Here is a 19,611-nt window from a genome sequence, read left to right as displayed (position 1 = left end):
CAGGCTGTTGTTCTTCAGGCCTGAAGCCCTTCTCTGGCAGGAGCATTGGTTTCTGTCCAGCTGCTGAGATCTTGTCTGTGCCCCGGTGTCTTGGGAGGTGTGGTGTGGGTAGGGATCTGAGGGGGGGTGGGAGGCATTGGAGAGCAGCTTCACCCAGTGAAGACAGTGGCTCTGAGGGTTCCCTGGTTTCCACTGCAACCTTCATAGACTGTGCCTCAGTGACAGCCTGTAGGGAGGGAAGATCTGACGGACGCTACTTGAGAGTAATGGGTGACACCAGGATTGCCAACACAGGTGCCTACGGGGCCAGGCAATGTGAGTGAGGAAGATGGGCCTGAAATAAAGCACACACATGCCCAGGCCCACACAGACACACACCTGCACGTACAAACACTCTCCTAGACACATTCTTTCTCACATACAGAAAAGCAGAGCATCCAAACCAGCCATTCTCAACAGGAGTGATATTTTTTCCCCAGGGGACATTTGGCAATCTCTGGAGACATTTTGGGTCATCACAAGTGGGGAGAGGGTGTGTGCCACTGGCATCCAGTGGCAGGGGACAGGGATGCTGTCAAACACCCTATAGCACACAGGACAGCTCCCCGCCACCACAAAGAATTTGTCTGGCCCAAAATGTCAATCCTGCCGGAGGTTGAGAAACCCTGACCTAAAAAAAGTTACATCTCTTTCAGCTCACATGAAAGTTTTGTTCATTTCAAAAGCAGAACTTCTACCTTACAGCTTTATTTTAGGTTAAATTGCACCTCAGGTCGAGCGCCAGCTTCTCACCACTGGGTAGCTCCGGTAAAAGCAGTGCCTCTTGGCTATCTGGGGAAGGCCAGTGTTATCTTTTTATTTTCAATCCACTGGAGACATACATTTGAGAAAAATACACTAACAATGAGTTGTTGAAAAATGAAATTAAAACACAAACACATGGGGCCGGGCGCGGTGGCTCAAGCCTGTAATCCCAGCACTTTGGGAGGCCGAGACGGGCGGATCACGAGGTCAGGAGATCGAGACCATCCTGGCTAACACAGTGAAACCCCATCTCTACTAAAAAATACAAAAAAACTAGCCGGGCGAGGTGGCGGGCGCCTGTAGTCCCAGCTACTCGGGGGGCTGAGGCAGGAGAATGGCGTAGACCCGGGAGGCGGAGCTTGCAGTGAGCTGAGATCCGGCCACTGCACTCCAGCCTGGGTGACAGAGCGAGACTCCGTCTCCAAAAAAAAAAACAAAAAAAAAACAACAAAAAACAAAAAACAAAAAAACCCCACAAACACATGAAAACTATAAGCCACTGATCAGGCACTTGGATATTGTGGCAATGTGTGAAATTGCTGTAATAGTTTCTAACCATTGCTTCTGAAATGTTTGTTTCCAAGAGTAACAATCACTGTCCAGCAACAAATAGTTCAAAGACAGGACGGGGCCTGCAGCTGCACTTTGCATAGCTCTGCTTTTAATCTGACTGAGGCTCTGATGGCCTCAGCACCCCTGGTCCTGGTCTCAACTGGCCCAGACACCCTCCACTGTGCCTAGGGCCGCTCCCCTCTCGGCCCCCTGGCTGCTTCAGTGTGAGAGTCATGTCCCCATCCCAGGTGGGCTGTCTCTGTAGGCACGATGCTATCTGGGGTCAGCCTGGGACACACCTGCTCCGAAGACCAAAGAGGAACAGCTCTGTGATGCTGGCAGGAAGGAGGTGACGAAGGGGATTTCATCACACACACGACTGAATGTTAGACACCCCTGTTCTCAAAAGTCCTTCCTCCACTGGCGCATGTCTCCCCCATCCTTCTTCTCACCTTCACCCCATTGCCACAAACCCCTCTTCCTTTGCTTGGTGTCTGGGGCCAGACAGCCTGGGTTCAAATCCCAGCTCTGCCACTAGCCAAGTGGGTGACCTTGAGCAAGCCATGTCACCTCTCTGAGCCTCAGTTTCCTCCACTGTAAAATTGGGATAATTATAGTTCTTGTGCAAAGGTTTTTGTGAGAGTTAAATGAGTTCATATTCATAAAGTGCTTAGAACAGGGCCTGGCTTGACTTCTGCCTCTACCACAAACCAGCTGTGGGACCACGGCAGGTCACTTCCCCTTGGCAAGTGGTGGTCCTTGAAGTTAAAAATGCGGCCTCACAGGGTGCTTGTGAGGCTCTGGAGGAAAACGCATATAAAGGCTGCAGCACAGAGGCTGAGGCTGGAAGGAGCTGCACCTGTCACAGCAAGAGGGGTGTGGTGGAGGAAGCGGCGCTGGCGTGTGCGTGACTGGTGTTAAAATACTGCAGCACCCCCACACTCGCCGGGAAACAATTGGTTCCCGAAGGTCTCCTCACCCAATGTCTCCTGGTCTCTCCCCCAGAGCCCCGGATCTCCCACAATCCGGCAACCAGAACTTTAATGCGTGGCCCAGCAGGGCCCTGGCCATCCGGATTGGCTAAGCCCATTGCCCTGCCTATATCCCCTAGACCTCCCTGGGACTCCCCCAGGGCAGCAGACTAGGCACCACACCCTAGGGATCCAGTGGCTTAGAAAATGTACCCTCTCTTCTGACCTCAGTTTCCCCATCTGTAAAATGGGTGGGTTGTAGTTTTGACCAGAAGCTTTCTCTGACACAGCCCGATTCTAAGAATTCAGCTTTCTGCAACCATGTTAATCGTTTTCTTCCCCAGCAGTCGTAATTCCAGGCAAGCAGGCATAACTCAGTCTTGGCTGTCACTCCTGAATCAGGGACAGGAAGGAGGCCCTGAGTACATTGCAGAAGATGGAAAGTGGGTGGGAGGCAAAGCCCCACAAGGCGGGGCATCTAGGCAGAGTGGGGAAGGCTCTCACTGCAGCCCCTCCCTGTAATCCTGATAGCCCAGCTGCTGCCTGTCAGCTGGATTGATTACTCTGCTAGCTGCCTGGCCAGCATTTTCCCTGCATTACCCCCACAACAGCCCCAGTGAGCAGGTGAGGAAGCCGAGACATGGAGAGGGTAAGTGATGCTCTGGAGGCCACACAGCTGGTGAAGGGCAGAGCTGGGGTTGGAGTCTCGGTTGTCTGACTACACGGCCTGCCCATGGGGGTTGTTTGCTGAGTGCTCATGGTGTGCTGACCTCACGCTTCACATCCAGGCCTAGAAAGCTGGAATACATCCCTAGCTACTTCCTCCCTCGTTCTCACCTGTCCCAAGCTATGCAGGGGCCCCATCCCATCTCTCTCTCCCTCCCACACAGGCATACTTCTGGACCCCTTCCCAGTTTTGCTTTGTAGCTGATCCTGGCACTAGCGATGGTGGTGGGGATGGTCCACTTCCAATCTCAGACCCCAGACCTTGTGCTACGTTAGTCAGGTATGAGTCCCAAGGAAACACTCATGACAGAATGAGAGAGCATGGGCCTTAGAACCAGATGGCCTGGGTTTTAATCCCAGCTCTGACACTCCCTTGCTGTGTGACACTGGGCAGGTGACTTAACCTCTCTGAGCCTCAGGTTCCTCCTCTGTGAAGTGGACACACTTCTCCTGGCCTCACAGGGCTGTGTGTGTCTGTAATGAGTCACTACTTTTCTTTAAAACATGTCCGTGACTGGCTGCCTCTCACGGCCCTGGTCTGCGTCCCGGCACCTATTAGTTGTATGGTTGCAGCAGCCTCTTCACTGATCTTCCCACACCACCCTTACTCCCTCCTCAGTCTGTCCCTCTCCTGCAGCCACAGGGATACTGTTAAAACCTAGGTCAGATCACTCCTTCCTCTCTTCAACACCCTCCCAAGGCTCCCACCTCCCTCTGCGGAAGACCAGAGTCCTCACTGCAGCCAACCTGGCCCTTGGTGGTCTGCCCCTGGGACCCCCCTGACATCCTTTCTGCTACTTCCTCCATCACTCAGCTCCAGCTTTGGCCTCCTTGCTGGGCCTCAGACACACCAGGCACGGTCCTGCCCCAGGGCCTTTGCATGGGCTGTGTTCTTTGCCTGGCTCAGCAATCTGCATGGTTGGGCATGGCTGGGTCCCCCATTCCCTTCATTTGTGTGAAGACTTGATCACAGAGACCTCCCACTACCTCATAACCATCTCACGCCACTTCATTTTTCTTCAAAGCGCTTATTTCAACCTGTATTGTGTTACGTATTGATCATGTCTTTGTCTGTCTCTCGGTGTAGAATGTAAGTGCGGGAGCCTTATTCACTGCTGGTGCCTGAGAGCTGCCAGCACACAAGCGAGTGAATGAATGATGGGCACAATTGAATGCTTTGGGCCTGGGAATAAATGCTACTGGATTATACTGCTGTCATCATCATGACTGTTTCTCTCAATGCTCCCACTGCCAGGGCCTTAAGAAAATCTTTGTTTGAGGACTAGAAGAGTCCCCAGTGTGTGTTGTGACCTTGTCATCACCCCTGGTTTTCCTTATCCCTGGAGTGGTGGCATCATCCTGAATCTTGTGCTGTCTCTCCTGACTCCTGGGATGCCATGACTCCTGGGATGCCATGTCTCCTGGGATGCCATGACTCCTGGGATGCCATGTCTCCTGGGATGCCGTGTCTCCTGGGATGCCGTGTCTCCTGGGATGCCGTGACTCCTGGGATGCTGTGTCTCCTGGGATGCCGTGACTCCTGGGATGCCGTGTCTCCTGGGATGCCGTGACTCCTGGGATGCCGTGTCTCCTGGGATGCCGTGACTCCTGGGATGCTGTGTCTCCTGGGATGCCATGACTCTTGGGATGCCATGACTCCTGGGATGCCGTGTCTCCTGGGATGCCATGTGACACTGCAGCCCAGAGTCATGCAGGGTCCCCATGGAGGGCATGAGGGATGGTGGGCCTCACTGAGGGGGATCCCATGCTGCAGAGGCAGGGGGCTTGGAATGACTTATAACCGAGATTCCTTTTAGAGGCCTGCTCTCTTCTTCCTTGGAGGTATTTTTTCCGGTGCTCAGGAACAGATTAGAAGGGTGTTTGGAATCAAGGGTCCTGGGTTTGAGTCCTAGCCTTGCCCTCACTGCTGAGTGAGTTGCATAAGAATCTGCCCTAAACTGAAAGGGAAATCGAGGGGAATCCTTGAATGCTCCATCTGGCTTTAAGGGGCAGGACTGAGGGCAAAGAGCAAAAAGATGCCTCAAGGTTGGGCAGTTGACATTCATTCATTCATTCATTCATTCATTCATTCAAGTGAGTCCTTTGGGAGCCACAGAAGATTGTAGAGAGGGAGAGAAGTGATGTGATCATTTCACAGATTATTGGAGGTGAGGTTGACCCTACCTTTGATTATTGGACCCCACCTCCAATAATCAGAAAGGACCTCAGAGAGGGCCAACTTCTAATTTTACAGTGGGGAAACTGAGGCCCAGAGTAAGCAGAGAATCATCCCATGTCACACAGTGGCCATGTGACTGCATCTCTCACTGGAAGCCATGGAAAGGGGAGTTTTCCAGGGTTAAGGGCAAGATTGGAGCTCTCTGGGCTAAGGGCAAAATTGGAGGGGTCAGGGGCTATGAAAATGAGCTTTTGGGGGGTCACGGCTTGCTTGGCAAGCAACACGGATGACTTATACTGTCCCTTTGAACACTGAATGGTCTGAGGTCCAATGATGTTGATCGCCTTGCTCTGTCCCCTCCCTGACTCTGATAACCGGTGGTTTGGCTCCACTTGCCACTGTGGCTTCTGTCTGTAGTTCTGGCATTCTCTGCTGCGGTTTAATGGCCTGTGGCCAGACCCCAGTGTGGTGGGTATGGATCCATGAGCATAATGCCCTGCAGTTCTTGAGCCACCATCTGGGGCTTCCTGAAACTAACATTCTGTGGCTCCAGGGTTTCAATTTTGTGTGCCCTTGTGGGCTGTCACCCAGTCCCCTGTGTTGTGTGGCCCTGCGTCCCCATCCCTGGGGGCTCTGTGGCCTTGTGGGCTGTCACCCAGTCCCCTGTGGTCATGTGGCTCTGTGATCTTGTCTAAGAGCCCTGTGGCTCTCGTAGTCTGTCATCTAGTTTCCTGCTAGACTCCGATTCCCACATTACAGTGGCTCGTTTGAATGGCCAGAGTCATGGAACTTTGTCCAGATCATTGACCCTCCTGACCTGGAGAAAAATCACACAGATGTTGGCCATCCTGCAGCAAGGCTGGGCTGTCTGAGAGCCTCAGGGCACCTCTGGGATGTGCCTCCCTTTCTTCATCTGGGGCTAGAAGCCTCCATGCCGTGACCCACAGGAAGCAGCACCCAGCGATGGCCCTTGCACCAGCAAGCTGTGAGTGAGCTGTGTCACCTCGGGCACCCTCCTTTCTCTGTGCTTGAGCCTGGCAGTTTTGGGGGTGAGACACATGGCAGGATGGGGGCTGTGCTGGTGACGAGGTGGCTGGGACAAACTCCAGAGCCCCTCTGTGTGGGCTTCCAGTTTTCTATGGGCCAGGTGGGAGGTACAGACCTGCAGACTGCCCGCAGGAAGGGTGATGCTGGGACGGAGCTCCCTGCAAGGGTCTGTCACACCCACTTTCCCAAGGCAGTGCTGGGCTGCTGACCACTTATGCTGAGGATGCCAAGGCCCAGAGTGGGTAAATTTTACACAGCCCCTTCTCATCCTGTGGCACAACCCTGCTCTCCTACCTCTCCGGGCCTTCGGGACTTGGGGTGTGGAATCTGGTGGGGAGGTAGGGAGAGAGGAGGCAGGGTCCTGCCCAGCCCTGTGGGTTGGTTCTTGTTGCCATGTGGATGCTGGAGGCCTTTTCCAGTGTGTGTGAGGGCCTGAGAAGCCCTGTCATTGCGGGAGTCTGGCTCCACTCCAGCCACTGGCCCAAAAGGCACATCTGCTAAGTGGAAACAGCAGCCCCGACTGGGAGCCCAGCACTTGGGTTCAAGCCCTGACTCTACTTTCAATGGACTCTGTGACCTTGAGCTTGTTTTTTACCTTCTCAATTAACCCACCTGTCAGAGGGGACAAGAAACCCTCATGCAACACTGTCTCCCCAAGGGCAGACCCAGCCTTTGCCCCTTTCCCTTAATTCTTGCCTTGTTTCCCAGATGAGGGTCTCACTGGCTGGTGCCCAGGGATGAGCGGGAACCTGATCCCACCTCCCACTTCTGACCCGGAAGAGCCCTCCCAACCCCCAGAAATGCTGGGCAGACCTCCTGGCACAGAGACCCAGGGTCACTGGAGCTCGGGTGCGCGGCCATGGGCTGTGCTGTGCCCCTTGTGCTCGGTGTGCCGTGTTTTCTGTATTGAATCACAGCACCCACCCGCTCGCATGGAGCGAGAAAGAGGTGCATCTGTGCTTAGAATAGCAGGGTGGGTCCCAGGGTGGGCCTGGCCAGCGCCTGATTCAGACTCCCACTCTGCTCCAAGCTGTGTGACCTTGGCCCCCTGCCTGATCGCCCCATTCATGAAGTGAGCATAATCAGGCCCCATGTGATGGGGTGTTGGAGAAGATTAATGTGCATTGGGGGCTGGAAACAGTGTCTGCCATTGCCACAGAGTGATCATTAATGTGATTCATCTTTATCCCCTTTCCCCATTTTTCAGATGAGGAAACTGAAGCTCTGCAAGAGAAATGCCTGGTACATAATTTTAAGACAGGTCCCATGCGCGGAGCCCTTGCAGGCCCCAGACTTGTGTCATTTTCATGAAACTGTCACACTGCCAGGTGCCTGGGTGATGCTATACTTACTGACTTTAGGAATGGCCAAGCAACATGGAATTTGAATCCAGCGCTGTCTGACTCTGAACCCCCTCAGCAGGCTGTCCTCTCCCTGAGACATGGCAGGTGTGGGGAGGCAGCCTGGGATCAGAGTGGAGGAGGCGGCTGGCACTGCCGTGCCCTGGCTTGAGGAGGAGCCCCGGTGGAGCTGCTGCCCCGTGGCACACGAGGACCGTAGTGGCAACATTTCCGACACCTCCACCCACGTGGCCCATGATTTAATCTGCGTACTTGTTAATGGTGCCTGCCCAGGCTTTTGCTCCTAATTATTGCTCTTTAAAGGCAGTGCCAGGAATATTAACAGGCATGCCACCTGTTTCTTGGCAGGTGGCCCTGTGGGTGCACCTGTCGGCCAGCCGCCCTAGCCCATACTGAAAACGCTTGGTGGCATTTTCTTTCTTGGCTCAGGATTGTCTAGGAGCCATCAGATGGATGAGCTGCTTCCCCTGGCAGGGTTTTAGCCTCCCTTGGGGCTGCTTCCTCTACTTCCTGAGCCTCAGAGCGGGTCTGGTGAGGGTGGAGGGCAGGAGATGGGTAGGGGTGGAGAGGTTTGTTGGAAATCCTTCCTCTGCCACTTGGACACCATGTGAAGAGAAGCAGCTGCTTTCTTTCTCTGAATGGCAGTGTTCCCATCTTCATTATAGGGCAGCAAGGTGACGGTGACTCTCCATCCCAGTGTTCAGTGGAATCACTGGGGAAGCTTAAAAAGTGGCCGCTGCCTGGATGCCACCCCCCACATTTCTGATTCAGCACTAGTTCTTTTAAGCTCACCTGTAATTCTAGCAGCCAGGTGACATCACCTTATGATAAGTGAGGCTTAACGACTGCGGAGCCCTGAGTTCTGTGCTTGGTGCACAGTAGGTGCCCAGTAAAGGTGGCTTCCCTCTTGGTGACACATGCCCAATCCTGATCAGTTTGCAGGACGTTCTCACTTGCTTTGTCTCCATAGAGCATCCGATTGATTGTCTGAGTGCTTTGTCATCACCCTTTATATTATCGATGGGGAAACTGAGGCCTAGTATATTTGACCCCAGAGCTCATACTGCTAAGCCAGACAGAGGAGTGGCTGCTGCTCTGGAAATGCTGAGCTCTGGCAGAGGGAGGCAGCTCGACTGCACAGTAAGCCTGAGTCCACTCCTCTCCTCTCTCCTCTGCCCCCACTTCGGTCCAGTGGCCATCACCAAGGCAGCTCAACTGCACAGTAAGCCTGAGTCCACTCCTCTCCTCCCTCCTCTGCCCCCACTTCGGTCCAGTGGCCATCACCACTCCCCTGCACAGTGCAGGGTTCCTCCCTGCTCTGCCTGCCTTTGCCCTTCCCCTCCACCCCTCCTCCCTGCCTTCTCCCTCCAGCAGCCAGAGGGATGGTGTTAAAGCCCCAGGCAAAGCTCCCACATCCTCAGAGGAAAAGCCAGATCCTCAGGAGACCCTGCATTGCCTGCCCTTCCTCGGACCCTCCAGGCCCGCGCTGCTCCTCCTCCCTCAGGAGCACACGCTCCCGCAAGCCCCCGCCCACCACAGCACCCTCCCTCTTTTAACCTTTTCTCTAAATGTCACCTTTTTAGTGAGGCCTTTTATGACTCCCTCTTTTAATTTTTATTTTATATTTTAAATTTTCATTTACTTCCAAATAGCACATATAACACAGGAATACCCCTGAGGCATTTTAAGGGCAAATCAGACCTTTTTTTTTGTTTGTTTCATTTGTATATCCACAGATAAAGACTTTTTCTCAACTCTAATTACAACAGTAGCAACCCAACAGAATTAACCATAATTTCTTCATATCATCTCGTACCCAGTCTTTGTGCCATTTTCCCTGGTTGTCTCCAAAATGTCTTTTCATGATCGGTTTATTCAAATCAGGATTCAAGTAAGGTCCCTTGTCGCATTTGGTGGATCAGTCTCTTATGTCTCTTTTAATCTGTAACAGTTCGTTTTCCCTCTTTTTTTTTTTCCCCCCCACTCTCATTATTTGTTGGAGAACCCAGGCCATTTTTCCTGTGGAATGTTCTCATGGTACCATTTAATTCATTCTTCTGCCCTATTGTACTTTCTCCCAACTATTATTTGAGGCTAAAGCTGGATTTGATTCAGGTCCAATATTGCAGGAAAGAATCCATGTCAGGGAATGCTGTGGGCTTCCTTACACATCCCATCGGGGGCCCGTGATGCCACGTAGTTCCACTCTGGGTGATGCTGAGACCTGTCCGGGGGTCCGAGGATCGTCTGCCTCATCCCTCTGTCACAGAGTCAATGCCGGATCCTTTATTTCACTAGGACTGCAAAAAGGTGGTTTTCCAATTCTGTCATTTCTTTAGCACTTATCTGCTGTGGTTCCTCTCTGAAGGATGCCTTTCCCTTATTAGGGCCTCCTAAAACACTGCGTATACAGGAAGCACAGGAAAGGTGCTGCATTCTTTAACTTTAGGTATCTGTTCACAGAAAGATGATGTGATATCTTAACCACCCCCAAAGGAACCAGCCAGATTTTTTGTTTTGTTTGTTTTGTTTTTCTTTTCAAAATCAATAGGAACACATGGATCTCTACAGTTTTGTAGTCATGATTCTTTTCTGATGTTCAAGTTGTCCCAAATTTGGCCGGTGGGAGACCCCTCCAGCTGGCTTCTGTGTTCTCCCAACTTTCCCCACTCAGACCTTGAACACTTCCTTACTTTCTGAGACTATAAGAGAGGCTCATCTTGTATTTTCCCTGACTCAGCCCTGGAATCATCCATTGCTTTCAGGAGTCCTGGGGTTCCTTTTGCTGGGCAAAGGAATTTAGAATCCAGAATCTGGGTTCTGGGGATAACAGCCCCTTTGTAATTGGCAGCATCAATCTTTGTACTCCAGTACTCCTCACTTGCTCTGTTTATTTCTTGTAGCTTTCACCTCACAACATGTTGCATCCTTTACTTGTCTGTTACATCTATCATTTATCCTGTCTTCCTCACTAGAATATTAGCACCTTGAAGCCTTGGTGGCTGTACCTGCACGCTTGGCACACAGATGGTGCTGAATAAAGATCTGCTGAATGAGCAAATGGATGGAGAGATGGATGGATGACCTGCATCTGCCCGCATCCTCTCCCTCCCCCAGCCTGGATAAGCGGTGAAGAGGGTCTTCCCCCAGCCCCCTCTCTTCCACCCACAGAACCAGCCTCAGTGGCCTTGGCCTTATTTAGATCAGTAGAGCTGGGCAGAAGAAATGTCACTGCTTGGCCCGTGGGGAAGAAAAGGCCCAGAAGATTAAAGGCATCTCTGATGAGATGCTAATTTGTTTCGGGAAGCAGGTGGGGGTGGCAGCAACCCCAGGCCTCTAGGGTTTTGTGAAGCTGAGGCAGGAATGGAAAAAGCAGCGTTGGTGGAGGCTGGCCTGGATCCCTCTGTGATCTTTTCCCTTCTTTAACGTATCTCCCGGGCTCTGTGCAGCCTCAGTTTTGAGGAGAGCCAGATAGTCCTGTGTTTGAATCCTGGCTTGGCCACCTTAGTGGCTGTGTGACCTTAGGCAAAAGGGGGAATCTCTTTGGGCCTTGGGATCGATAAAGTGAGAATGCTATAGGGAGGATGAACTTAGGGGAGACCATGGAGTACAGCCCATGGAGGCCAGAGAACAGCAGAGACTTGCTCGAGGCCACACAGTAGTGCACACTGGCTGGGGCCTGAACGCAGACCTCTTGGCTCCCAGCTGGGCTGATCTGCCCTTGCTATTTCCTTGATGACTCAGCCTGAAGCATCCGTGGGTTCATCTCCTCTAAGGGGGCTTCTGTTCCCTCACAATTCCCTGGGGCTGCTGTCTGCAGAAGGAGCCTACAAAAATCTGGGGAGCACAGGGGAGCCTGGTAGGTGTGGCTCAGGTAATGAGCAAGCTTCAAATGGCTGGAACCTAGGACCCCAAGCCTCCCTCTGCTGTTGTCCTCATCTTCCAGTCAAACTGCTCAGCTGGGGCCCCTGCACCCAAAGGAATTCATATCCAGCTGTGGCCTCCTTTGACTAAAGTTGAGGGCCCAGGGGTCCTCTGCTGAGGGCAGAGTTTGGAGAGCATATTATTCTGTGTTCCATTTCTCATTCACTGAGCCCTTGCTGTGCCCCTGCTGTGTGCTGGAATCTGGGACTCTGAGATGAGGAAGACACTGGATTAGTCAGAATTCTTTTGGGCCCAAGTTACCAAAAATCAAACCCAAACTGGCTTAAGCAAAGAAGGGAATGTATTGGCTTAAGTTCAAAAGGGATACCCAGCTTCAGGCATGGTGGGTTCCAGGTGCTGAGATGCCATCATCATCCGGATTGGATTTGTCTTTCTCTCCTTCTTTTTTGGTGCCACAGTGGCTGCCAGCAGCCTCAGACTGACATGGCTTCTCCACATCTCCAGGAGATTCCCTTTCCTAGTGGCTTCATCCAAAGTCCCAAAACAGCATCTCATTGGGTTGCCTTGGGTCAGGTGTTCATCCCTGAGCTGCTTGCCTTGGCTGGTGGTTGGGATAGGCTACCTGGTCTGCTTTGGGTCAAGGCCCTCCTGGAGCTGAAGGACAAAACTCCTCCCCTGGGTGCAGGGAAGGAGCAGCTCCCCAAGGGAAATGGGGGTGACATTGCTGGAAGAAAAGGGGATAGCAGTCTGGAGAAGCTGGACTGCACATGGGGAGAGAAGCGTATTGACTGTATACTGTATACATACAGATGCTTTCTGTTTTTGTTTGGTTGTTGCTGAGTTTTTTTAGACAGGATCTCCCTCTGTCACTCAGGCTGGAATGCAGTGCTACGATCATAGCTCACTGCAGCCTCAAACTCCTGGGCTCAAGTGATCCTCCTGCCTCAGCCTCATGAGTGGCTGGGACTGTAGGCATTCACCACCATGCCAGGCTAATTAAAAAAAATTTTTTTATAGAGACAGAGTCTCGCTATGTTACCCAGGCTGGTCTTGAACTCCTGGCCTGAAGTGATTGTCCCACCTTGGGCTCCCAAAGGGCTGGAATTACTGGCCTGAGCCACCAAGCCAATCCTCAGATACCTAGCATAAATCATCAAATCATAACTGGCCTCAAGTTCTCCCCAGCCTCTACTGACACAGGGATGGGACTGGGAGTTATGTGGAATCATTATTTCTTTTCCTGCAGCACTGTGAGGTGCGGATTCTTGACCTCAGCGTTCAGGTGGGGAAACTGAGGCTCAGGGAGAAGCAGCGTCTGTCTCTGCCAGGAGTTTTTAGAGGACAGGGACCATGTCTTCCTCAGTTCTGCTTCTTGTGTTGCACCTACTGCAGCCAGGCAGCTCCTCAGTGGGACCTGGATCTTTTGGGATCGACGGAGCCACCTCCCAAATTAGCTCTGAACAGGTTGAGCCCTAGTGACTTCTTGTGGATCCTGCACCCTCAAGACAGAGGTGACACATGATGCCCTGAGCTTGGGACGAGATGGGGAAATACACCGACCACTCCCTCCCACAGTTGTCTTCTCTTGGGCCCAACATAATGCTGGGATGCCACCATCAGAAACTCCTGGATCACAACATCTCTCTTGGCTCCTTTTTTTTTTTTTTAAAGATAAATTCTTTCTCAGCACACATCTTGGCTCACCTGCACTACTAATTTACCAGACCTACCAGGGTCTACCCGAATTCCACTTCAACCAAGGAATTGGCCTTTGGTCCACTTGACTCCCCGAGGTCTACCTGAATTCCAGCTTCACTTGGAAACTCTGCAACACCAAACTTAAGAATAATGCTCTGTGTTTTTAATGAGTGTGTGTAAGGAGCTTCATGTTCATTTGATCCCCTTTCATTCTCACAGCATACAGGAAGGCATATCCTATTATCATCTCTACTTTACAGGTGAGGAAACTGAGGCTCAGGCAGGTAAGTGACACAGTCTTGTTGCACAGCTAGAAGGTGGTAGAGCTGGGATTTGAACCCAGGCAGGCTGGCTCCACAGCCCACACCGTTAAACACTCCTAAGATTGCACCTAACAAGTATTTTGTCCCCTCCAAGTCAGTGCCAGGCATAATGGACAGATCCACCCTGCCCCTCAGAGCTCCCCTTCTTCATTTGACCCAGGACAGCTGTAGGTGGCAGGCAGGGCGAGGTTATCATCTCCCTCTTGCAGCTGAAGAGCTAAGGGGACCCAGGGAAGGGAAGTGGCCTAAGGCCACATAGTCAGGGAGTTTTCAGGCTGGGCTCTGTAGTCAGTTTTGCACATAAATGCGTACTCCTGCAGTGGGCCCTGAGGCCTGTGGGGTTCCTGGGGTGGGTGTGTAGGGGACAGAGACCCAGAGCTGGGCCTCGCTGGCAGACTCACCTCTCTATGCAGGTCTGGATGTGGTCCTGGGGGTGTCCTCACCTGTAAGGCATGGGACACTTACAGGGCACCCTTCAGGGTTAACTGGTGACGGGAAACCCCACCAGGTCAGAACTCTGCCTCTCCCACACCCTGGGAGCCTCGGCCTCCTTATTTATTTATTACTTATTTATTGCTGTGCTTTCCACACGTCAATTTCAGCTGGCACTGCAGACCACCTGGGCCATTTCTCTTCCTACCAAAGGCACTGATGGAGGTAAGAAGCAGCCTCATCCATGGCCAGAGCTCCCGACCCTGCTCTGCCACTTAACAGTGTGCACAACCCCAGGCAATGCAGCCTCCGCTCCCTGGGCTAAGCCAGCGTGGGGGGCTTGGCCCACAGCCTGGCCCACAGTACTGGTTTTATAATGGGTGCTTCCTGGGCCTAGATGTGGCAGCAGCCTAGTCTGGTGGCTGGAACCTGAGACCTGTCTTGCCGCTTGCATGCTGTGTGACTCTGGTGGAGTACCATACCTCTCTGAGCTTCAATTTCCTTGCTTGTAAAATCGCTATGTTCCTAGGACCACCCTCATGCACTCTGAGGATTTGATGTGATAGTTCACGGAACGCATCAGATTCCTCCTGACTTTCCTGCCTTCACCTTGCTGGGCCTCCCGTCCCCATTCACACACAAGGGGTTGAGCTCCAGGCAGAATAACCACAATGTTAATAACGGTTACATATTATGTATCTGTCACCTACTGTGTGCCAGGCTCCGCTAAGTGCTCTATGCTTGTGATCTCGTGTAGCCCTGCCATACTGGAGGCAGGAACTGTTAGCCCCATCTGTCAGATGAGGAAACTAAGGCACACTGAGGGGATTTGAACTCAGATCTGCCCATCCCTAAAGGCATGTGTACTCTGCTCCCTTCCCTTCCTCTCTGTTTGCACAGCTAAACTACAGCTTTGCTGCTCCTCTAGAGGCTTACATCTCCCATCTGCAGAGGAGAGGCTTATGGTGGGGATGGGACAGGGGCCATGGCAGTGGGGTAGCCCTCATGCTGTCCTCAGGTCTCGAGAAGGAGCTGGGTGATGCCATTCAAGTGCCCACTTCCTGCTTCCTCGGCTAGCCCTGAGAAGCCTCTACCACCCATACCTTTAGGATGAAGACAGAATCCCTCAGCAGAGTCTGTGTAAAGGAGCCCAGGACCTCCAGCCTAGCTGAGTTGCCCCAACAGAGCCTCCCTGAGCCTCACCTTCTGCCAGTAGTGCCTCCTGATGCTTTGGGCTGGAATCCATGTGCTGTGGGGGCTCTGAGCCTAGGGCCTGCTCTCTCTTTGTTTAAAATTATTTGTCTGCAAGTTTCAGGGAGGTAGCGCGGTAGAGCCGAAAGGAGGCTCCTGCATGGAATCTGAAGGGACGGGAGATTGCTGAGAAGGGAATCACTTCCTCACTGTGTAATTCATTTTTATTACTGGTTGGATCTGTGTATCCAGAACTGCCCTGTGTTCCATCCATCCTAATCCTGTGTGCTGGTGAATGCTGGGCCAAAGGATTCCAGAGATAGGATTGCTGTGAAGTGATGGGGATTGGCAGGAGTTCTGCATGTGGGGGAACCCTCCAGCTTTCTCAAGGGAGGCCCTCACTGCTGGTTCACACACGAAGTCTGATTTCTGTGGCAGCCACGATTCCCGAACGGGTGTCTTGCCTTTCCTATGAGTGTGGTCTGTAGCCTGATTCATCAGAGGGGCTTTCATGGTTTGGGGAAAGGATGGAGAAAGCATGAACACCTGCCTTGGTAGAGAGAGGGCAGGAACCTGGGGTTCTAGAGCCACCTCTGCAATGTATGTGCTCTGTGACCATGAACAAGTCATTACCCATCTGCCTCAGTCTCCCCTAGGGCAACACTGCCCTGCCAAACTCAGGGGTCAGGATGTGGGATGAGAGAGGAGGCTAGCCATGTGTACGACAAGAAGAGATGCTGGATGAGTTTTCTGAGTACTCACACATAGTCCCCAAAACTCCACCCAACCAGCAGTTTGAGCAGCTTCTTCCGGTATCCCCATGTTATGTGTTATAGTTGTAGGTGTTAAGAGTTAAGAGGAGGGGCCTGGGTCTCCTCGTTCTACTCTGGTGGCCCCAATCACATGCCCAGTGCGGTGTTGTCTGCTGGGGACACAGGACAGTGGACTCTTGTCCTTGTCTCAGAACTCCTTATTCCTGGGGTCAGGTAGATAATCTCAACCTAGTATGAAATGTGTTGAGATCCAGCAGGTGGGGTGCCCTGAAGGGAGCAAACATTCCCAGGCAGAGAGGATGCGTGGAGCCCCACTAGAGTGGAAGGGCATTCTAGGGGGAGGGCCTTGCAGGTGCAAAGGCCTTCAGGTATCAAACAGCCAGCCCAGGGCAGAGGGGAGGAGGGGATTGGTAGATTTCAGCAAAAGGTGGGGTGGGCCAGGTGAGCACTTTGGCGGGAAGAGGACTTGAGGGTGGGGCCTGATGAAGGTTTGCTGCAGAGGCTAGAACATCCGGCGCTGTACTCCCCAGGCCCGGCTGCTGTGGAGGAAGGGCCTTGCCGCCACCAATGCCACCGCTGGCTCCGGGGAGGATTATCTATTTTAGCAACTCCCGGAGGGCGGAGGAAGGGAGCGCCCAGCCTGTGCCAGTTAGCGCAGGCAGCTCTGGAGCGGGCACAGGAGCGCCGACTCCAGGCGTGGGAGGCTGGGGCAGGCTGCACAGGGCTCTGCCAGAGGGCAGGAGGGCACAATGCTGGCGGTGTCACTCAAGTGGCGGCTGGGCGTGGTGAGGCGGCGGCTCAAAGGTGCCGGTGAGTCTGGGTGGACGGCCAGGGGTCCAGAGGGACTTCCTGGGCTCCCCGCCTGTCCTCAATCACCCCTGCTCTCCCTCTCCCTCTCTCTCGCGGAGCCTTTTGGGTTTCTGTGCTGCGTCTCTCTCTCTCCCTCTGCATCTCTGCCCCAGACCACTCCAGTTCCCTCACCCGTCTCTCCACCGCTCTGCTTCCTTCTCTCTCTCCTCCATCGCTCTGTCTCGGTCTCTCTGCTCTCTCTGGGTCTCTTCCTCTCTCTCCCACTGTCTCTCTGTCTCTCTCTCCTCTCTCTGCCACTGTCTCTCTGCCTGGCCTCTGGGTCTCTCTGTGTGTCTCTCTCCTGCTGTCTGCCCTCCTTCACCCAGTTCTCTGCCCCCGCCTCTGCTCTGCCTTCTCTCTCCCACTCTGTCTGTCTCTGTCTTGCTCTTCTCTGTTCCTCTTCCACTGTCACTGTCTCTCCTTGGGTCTCTCTGGACTTTCCTGTGTGTCTCCTTCATCGCCCCCACCCCTTCCCAGGGCATGTCCCCAGCAGCCTTTTCTCTCCTTCCTGTTGAGGCCGTGAGGCTGTCCAGATGGGCCGGGATTGCCTAGCAGGGGAGCTGTGTGTGGGGGAGCAGGGGTGGGAGGGAGCGAGGAGCTGAACGTGGAGAGTTGGGACAGGGGACCTAGGTGAAGGCGGCCTGCCTCTGGGCAAGACTCTGTATGCTGAGCCCCAGCCTGTGCGGGGTCCCATGACTGGACACATGCTCAGCTCCTCAGAGTGCTAGGAGGGCGCTTAGGGTGGGACCAAGATTGGAGTGGGGGTGGGGAGGAGCTGGAGTTAAGCCCCCCAGGCTGTGTGACCCCAGGATTCACCTATGCTGCCATTTCTCCATCTATAGCACGGGGAGGAGGGAGGTGGTGGATTCACAATCTCTATGCTTCAGGCTTAGGACCAAGAATCATCTTACTGTCAACAGGAACAGCAGTGACAGACATTCACTCAGCGCCACTGTGTGCCAAGCAGTACATTCACTCGTGCATTCACTCATTCATTCCTCACAGTAGCCCTGCAAGGCTGGTCCCATCCTCATTCTGATTGTGCAGAGGAGGAAAATGAGGCACAGAGAAGTTAAGTAACTTGCCTAAGGCCACACAGCTGACATACGGAGGCTCTCTCCAGCCAGTGAGCTTGTAACTGAGCATTTTCCAGACTCTGAGGTGCCTACACAGGGAGCGTCTTCCTCAGGGAGGCGTCGGGGATGGGGGTGGGTGTCCGTGCGGCAGCAGAGGGCACTAGGTCCTGCACTGGCCTCAGGGCAGCTGGTGGCCTGACATCCTGGAAGTCCCTGGAAGCCCGGTCCACAGAGGCAGAGCAGTTGGTGCCTGGAGAACATCAGGAGCAGGCCTCTCCTTGGGTCTGGCCAGAGACTCCTGTGCTGAGACCACCCCCGCAGGAGACACTCCCTCCCCCATTGAGGCTGCTGTCCTCTGTTCAGTTCCACAGACCCTAAGAGGCCAGTGGGATCCTCCCAGGCTGGAGGGACAGATGAAATCCTGGGTTGGCTTCAGATTTGAGCTTCCCCAAGATTTGGAGAGCAGCCTACTACATGCTGTGGATCAGGCTCTGCATCTTGGAGATGCAGGAAATGCTTACATTGGCCCAGACAGACCAGGGTTCAAATCTTGTCCTGGCTCTTACTCCCTGTGTGGCCTTGGACGGCTACTCAACCTCAGTTTCCTCCCCTGGTAAAGTGAGCCCAAGAAAAACTGCCCTTCTGGGATTGCAGTGCCAATTGAGGAAGTTTGGGACATACAGTAGACTACTCCTGGAATTTTTAATTCCATCTTCCCCGTAGTGACCCAACCACTTACTTCCTCTCACCATGTACACACCACTGTCCCCAGGGCAGTCACATCTGGGGCCAGCATAGCTCTTGATAGAAAATAAGCAAAGGAAAGAGGAGGGCTCAGCCTGGTTGATTGAGGACACACTGTGTGCAGACTTGAGCCAGGCTCCTGCCCGACCCCTCTCCACCCCTTCACGGAGGGCACTGAGGGAGGCACAAGGAACTTGCTTTGCCCATGAAGTGAGCCTGTACATTCGCAAAAACGAAACCTCAAGGGAGAAGAATCCAAGAGATATGGGAGAACGCAAGGTGTTTCTTCTGTTTTCTTCTTCAAAATATTTTTTTCAAAAAATGCCTGGTGACACGTTTATCCGTTTCCAGCCTATATGATTTTAATGAGCCGTCCTGTTGCTCATCTTCTCCGGGTAAGGCCCCATTTTCTCACTCTGAATACTTGGGCGGAGGTCCCTGAGCCACATGGCCATGTGAGACCCCTCCTATGTCCTCCAAACTGAGACTCAAGGGTGTAGTTATTGCCTCTAGAAGGAAGCAATGATTTTGCTTGAGAGAGGTCAAAAGAGACTCCCAGAGCTGGGTATTTAAGGATGAGTAAGAGTTTGCCAGGTAGATAAGCGGGGGAGCAGCTCATGAAAATGCCTGGAGGTGGCCAGGCGCAGTGGCTCATGCCTGTAATCCCGGCACTTTGGGAGACCGAGGCGGGCAGATCCCTTGAGGTCAGGAGTTCGAGACCAGCCTGGCCAACATATGGTGAAATCCCATCTCTGCTAAAAAAATTAGCTGGACGTGGTAGCACATGTCTGTAATCCCAGCTACTTGGGAAGCTGAGACAGGAGAATCGCTTGGACCCGGGAGGCGGAGGTTGTAGTGAGCCAAGATGGTGCTACTGCACTCCAGCCTGGGTGACAGAGCAAGACTCCGTCTCTTAAAAAAAAAGAAAATGCCTGGAGGCTTGAAAGATCTGCCTCAAGACCCCATGAGAGCCTTGGTCAGCATGAAGGGTGTGGGGAGA

At 53.1% G+C, this 19,611-nt stretch overlaps 1 protein-coding gene across 3 annotated transcripts in view; it reads left to right on the top strand.

Moving 5' to 3' along the window:
- GRIP2 (glutamate receptor interacting protein 2) overlaps positions 1-19,611 on the top strand; it is a 115,006-nt gene that overhangs the window by 31,671 nt on the left and 63,724 nt on the right. Inside the window, exon 1 of one of the 3 annotated variants that reach the window (XM_028844480.2) lies at positions 16,590-16,752. The exons of the other annotated variants lie outside the window; for them this stretch is intronic. Within the exon in view, the coding sequence (XP_028700313.2) occupies positions 16,692-16,752 (61 nt within the window). The 5' untranslated portion in view covers positions 16,590-16,691. Of the gene's footprint in view, positions 1-16,589; positions 16,753-19,611 lie in introns of those variants that run through there. 3 annotated transcript variants of the gene reach the window in all.

This window comes from Macaca mulatta, chromosome 2 (assembly GCF_049350105.2).
Source record: "Macaca mulatta isolate MMU2019108-1 chromosome 2, T2T-MMU8v2.0, whole genome shotgun sequence".
Taxonomy (NCBI): Eukaryota; Metazoa; Chordata; class Mammalia; order Primates; family Cercopithecidae; genus Macaca; species Macaca mulatta.
This window is presented reverse-complemented; position numbering and strand designations above follow the sequence as displayed.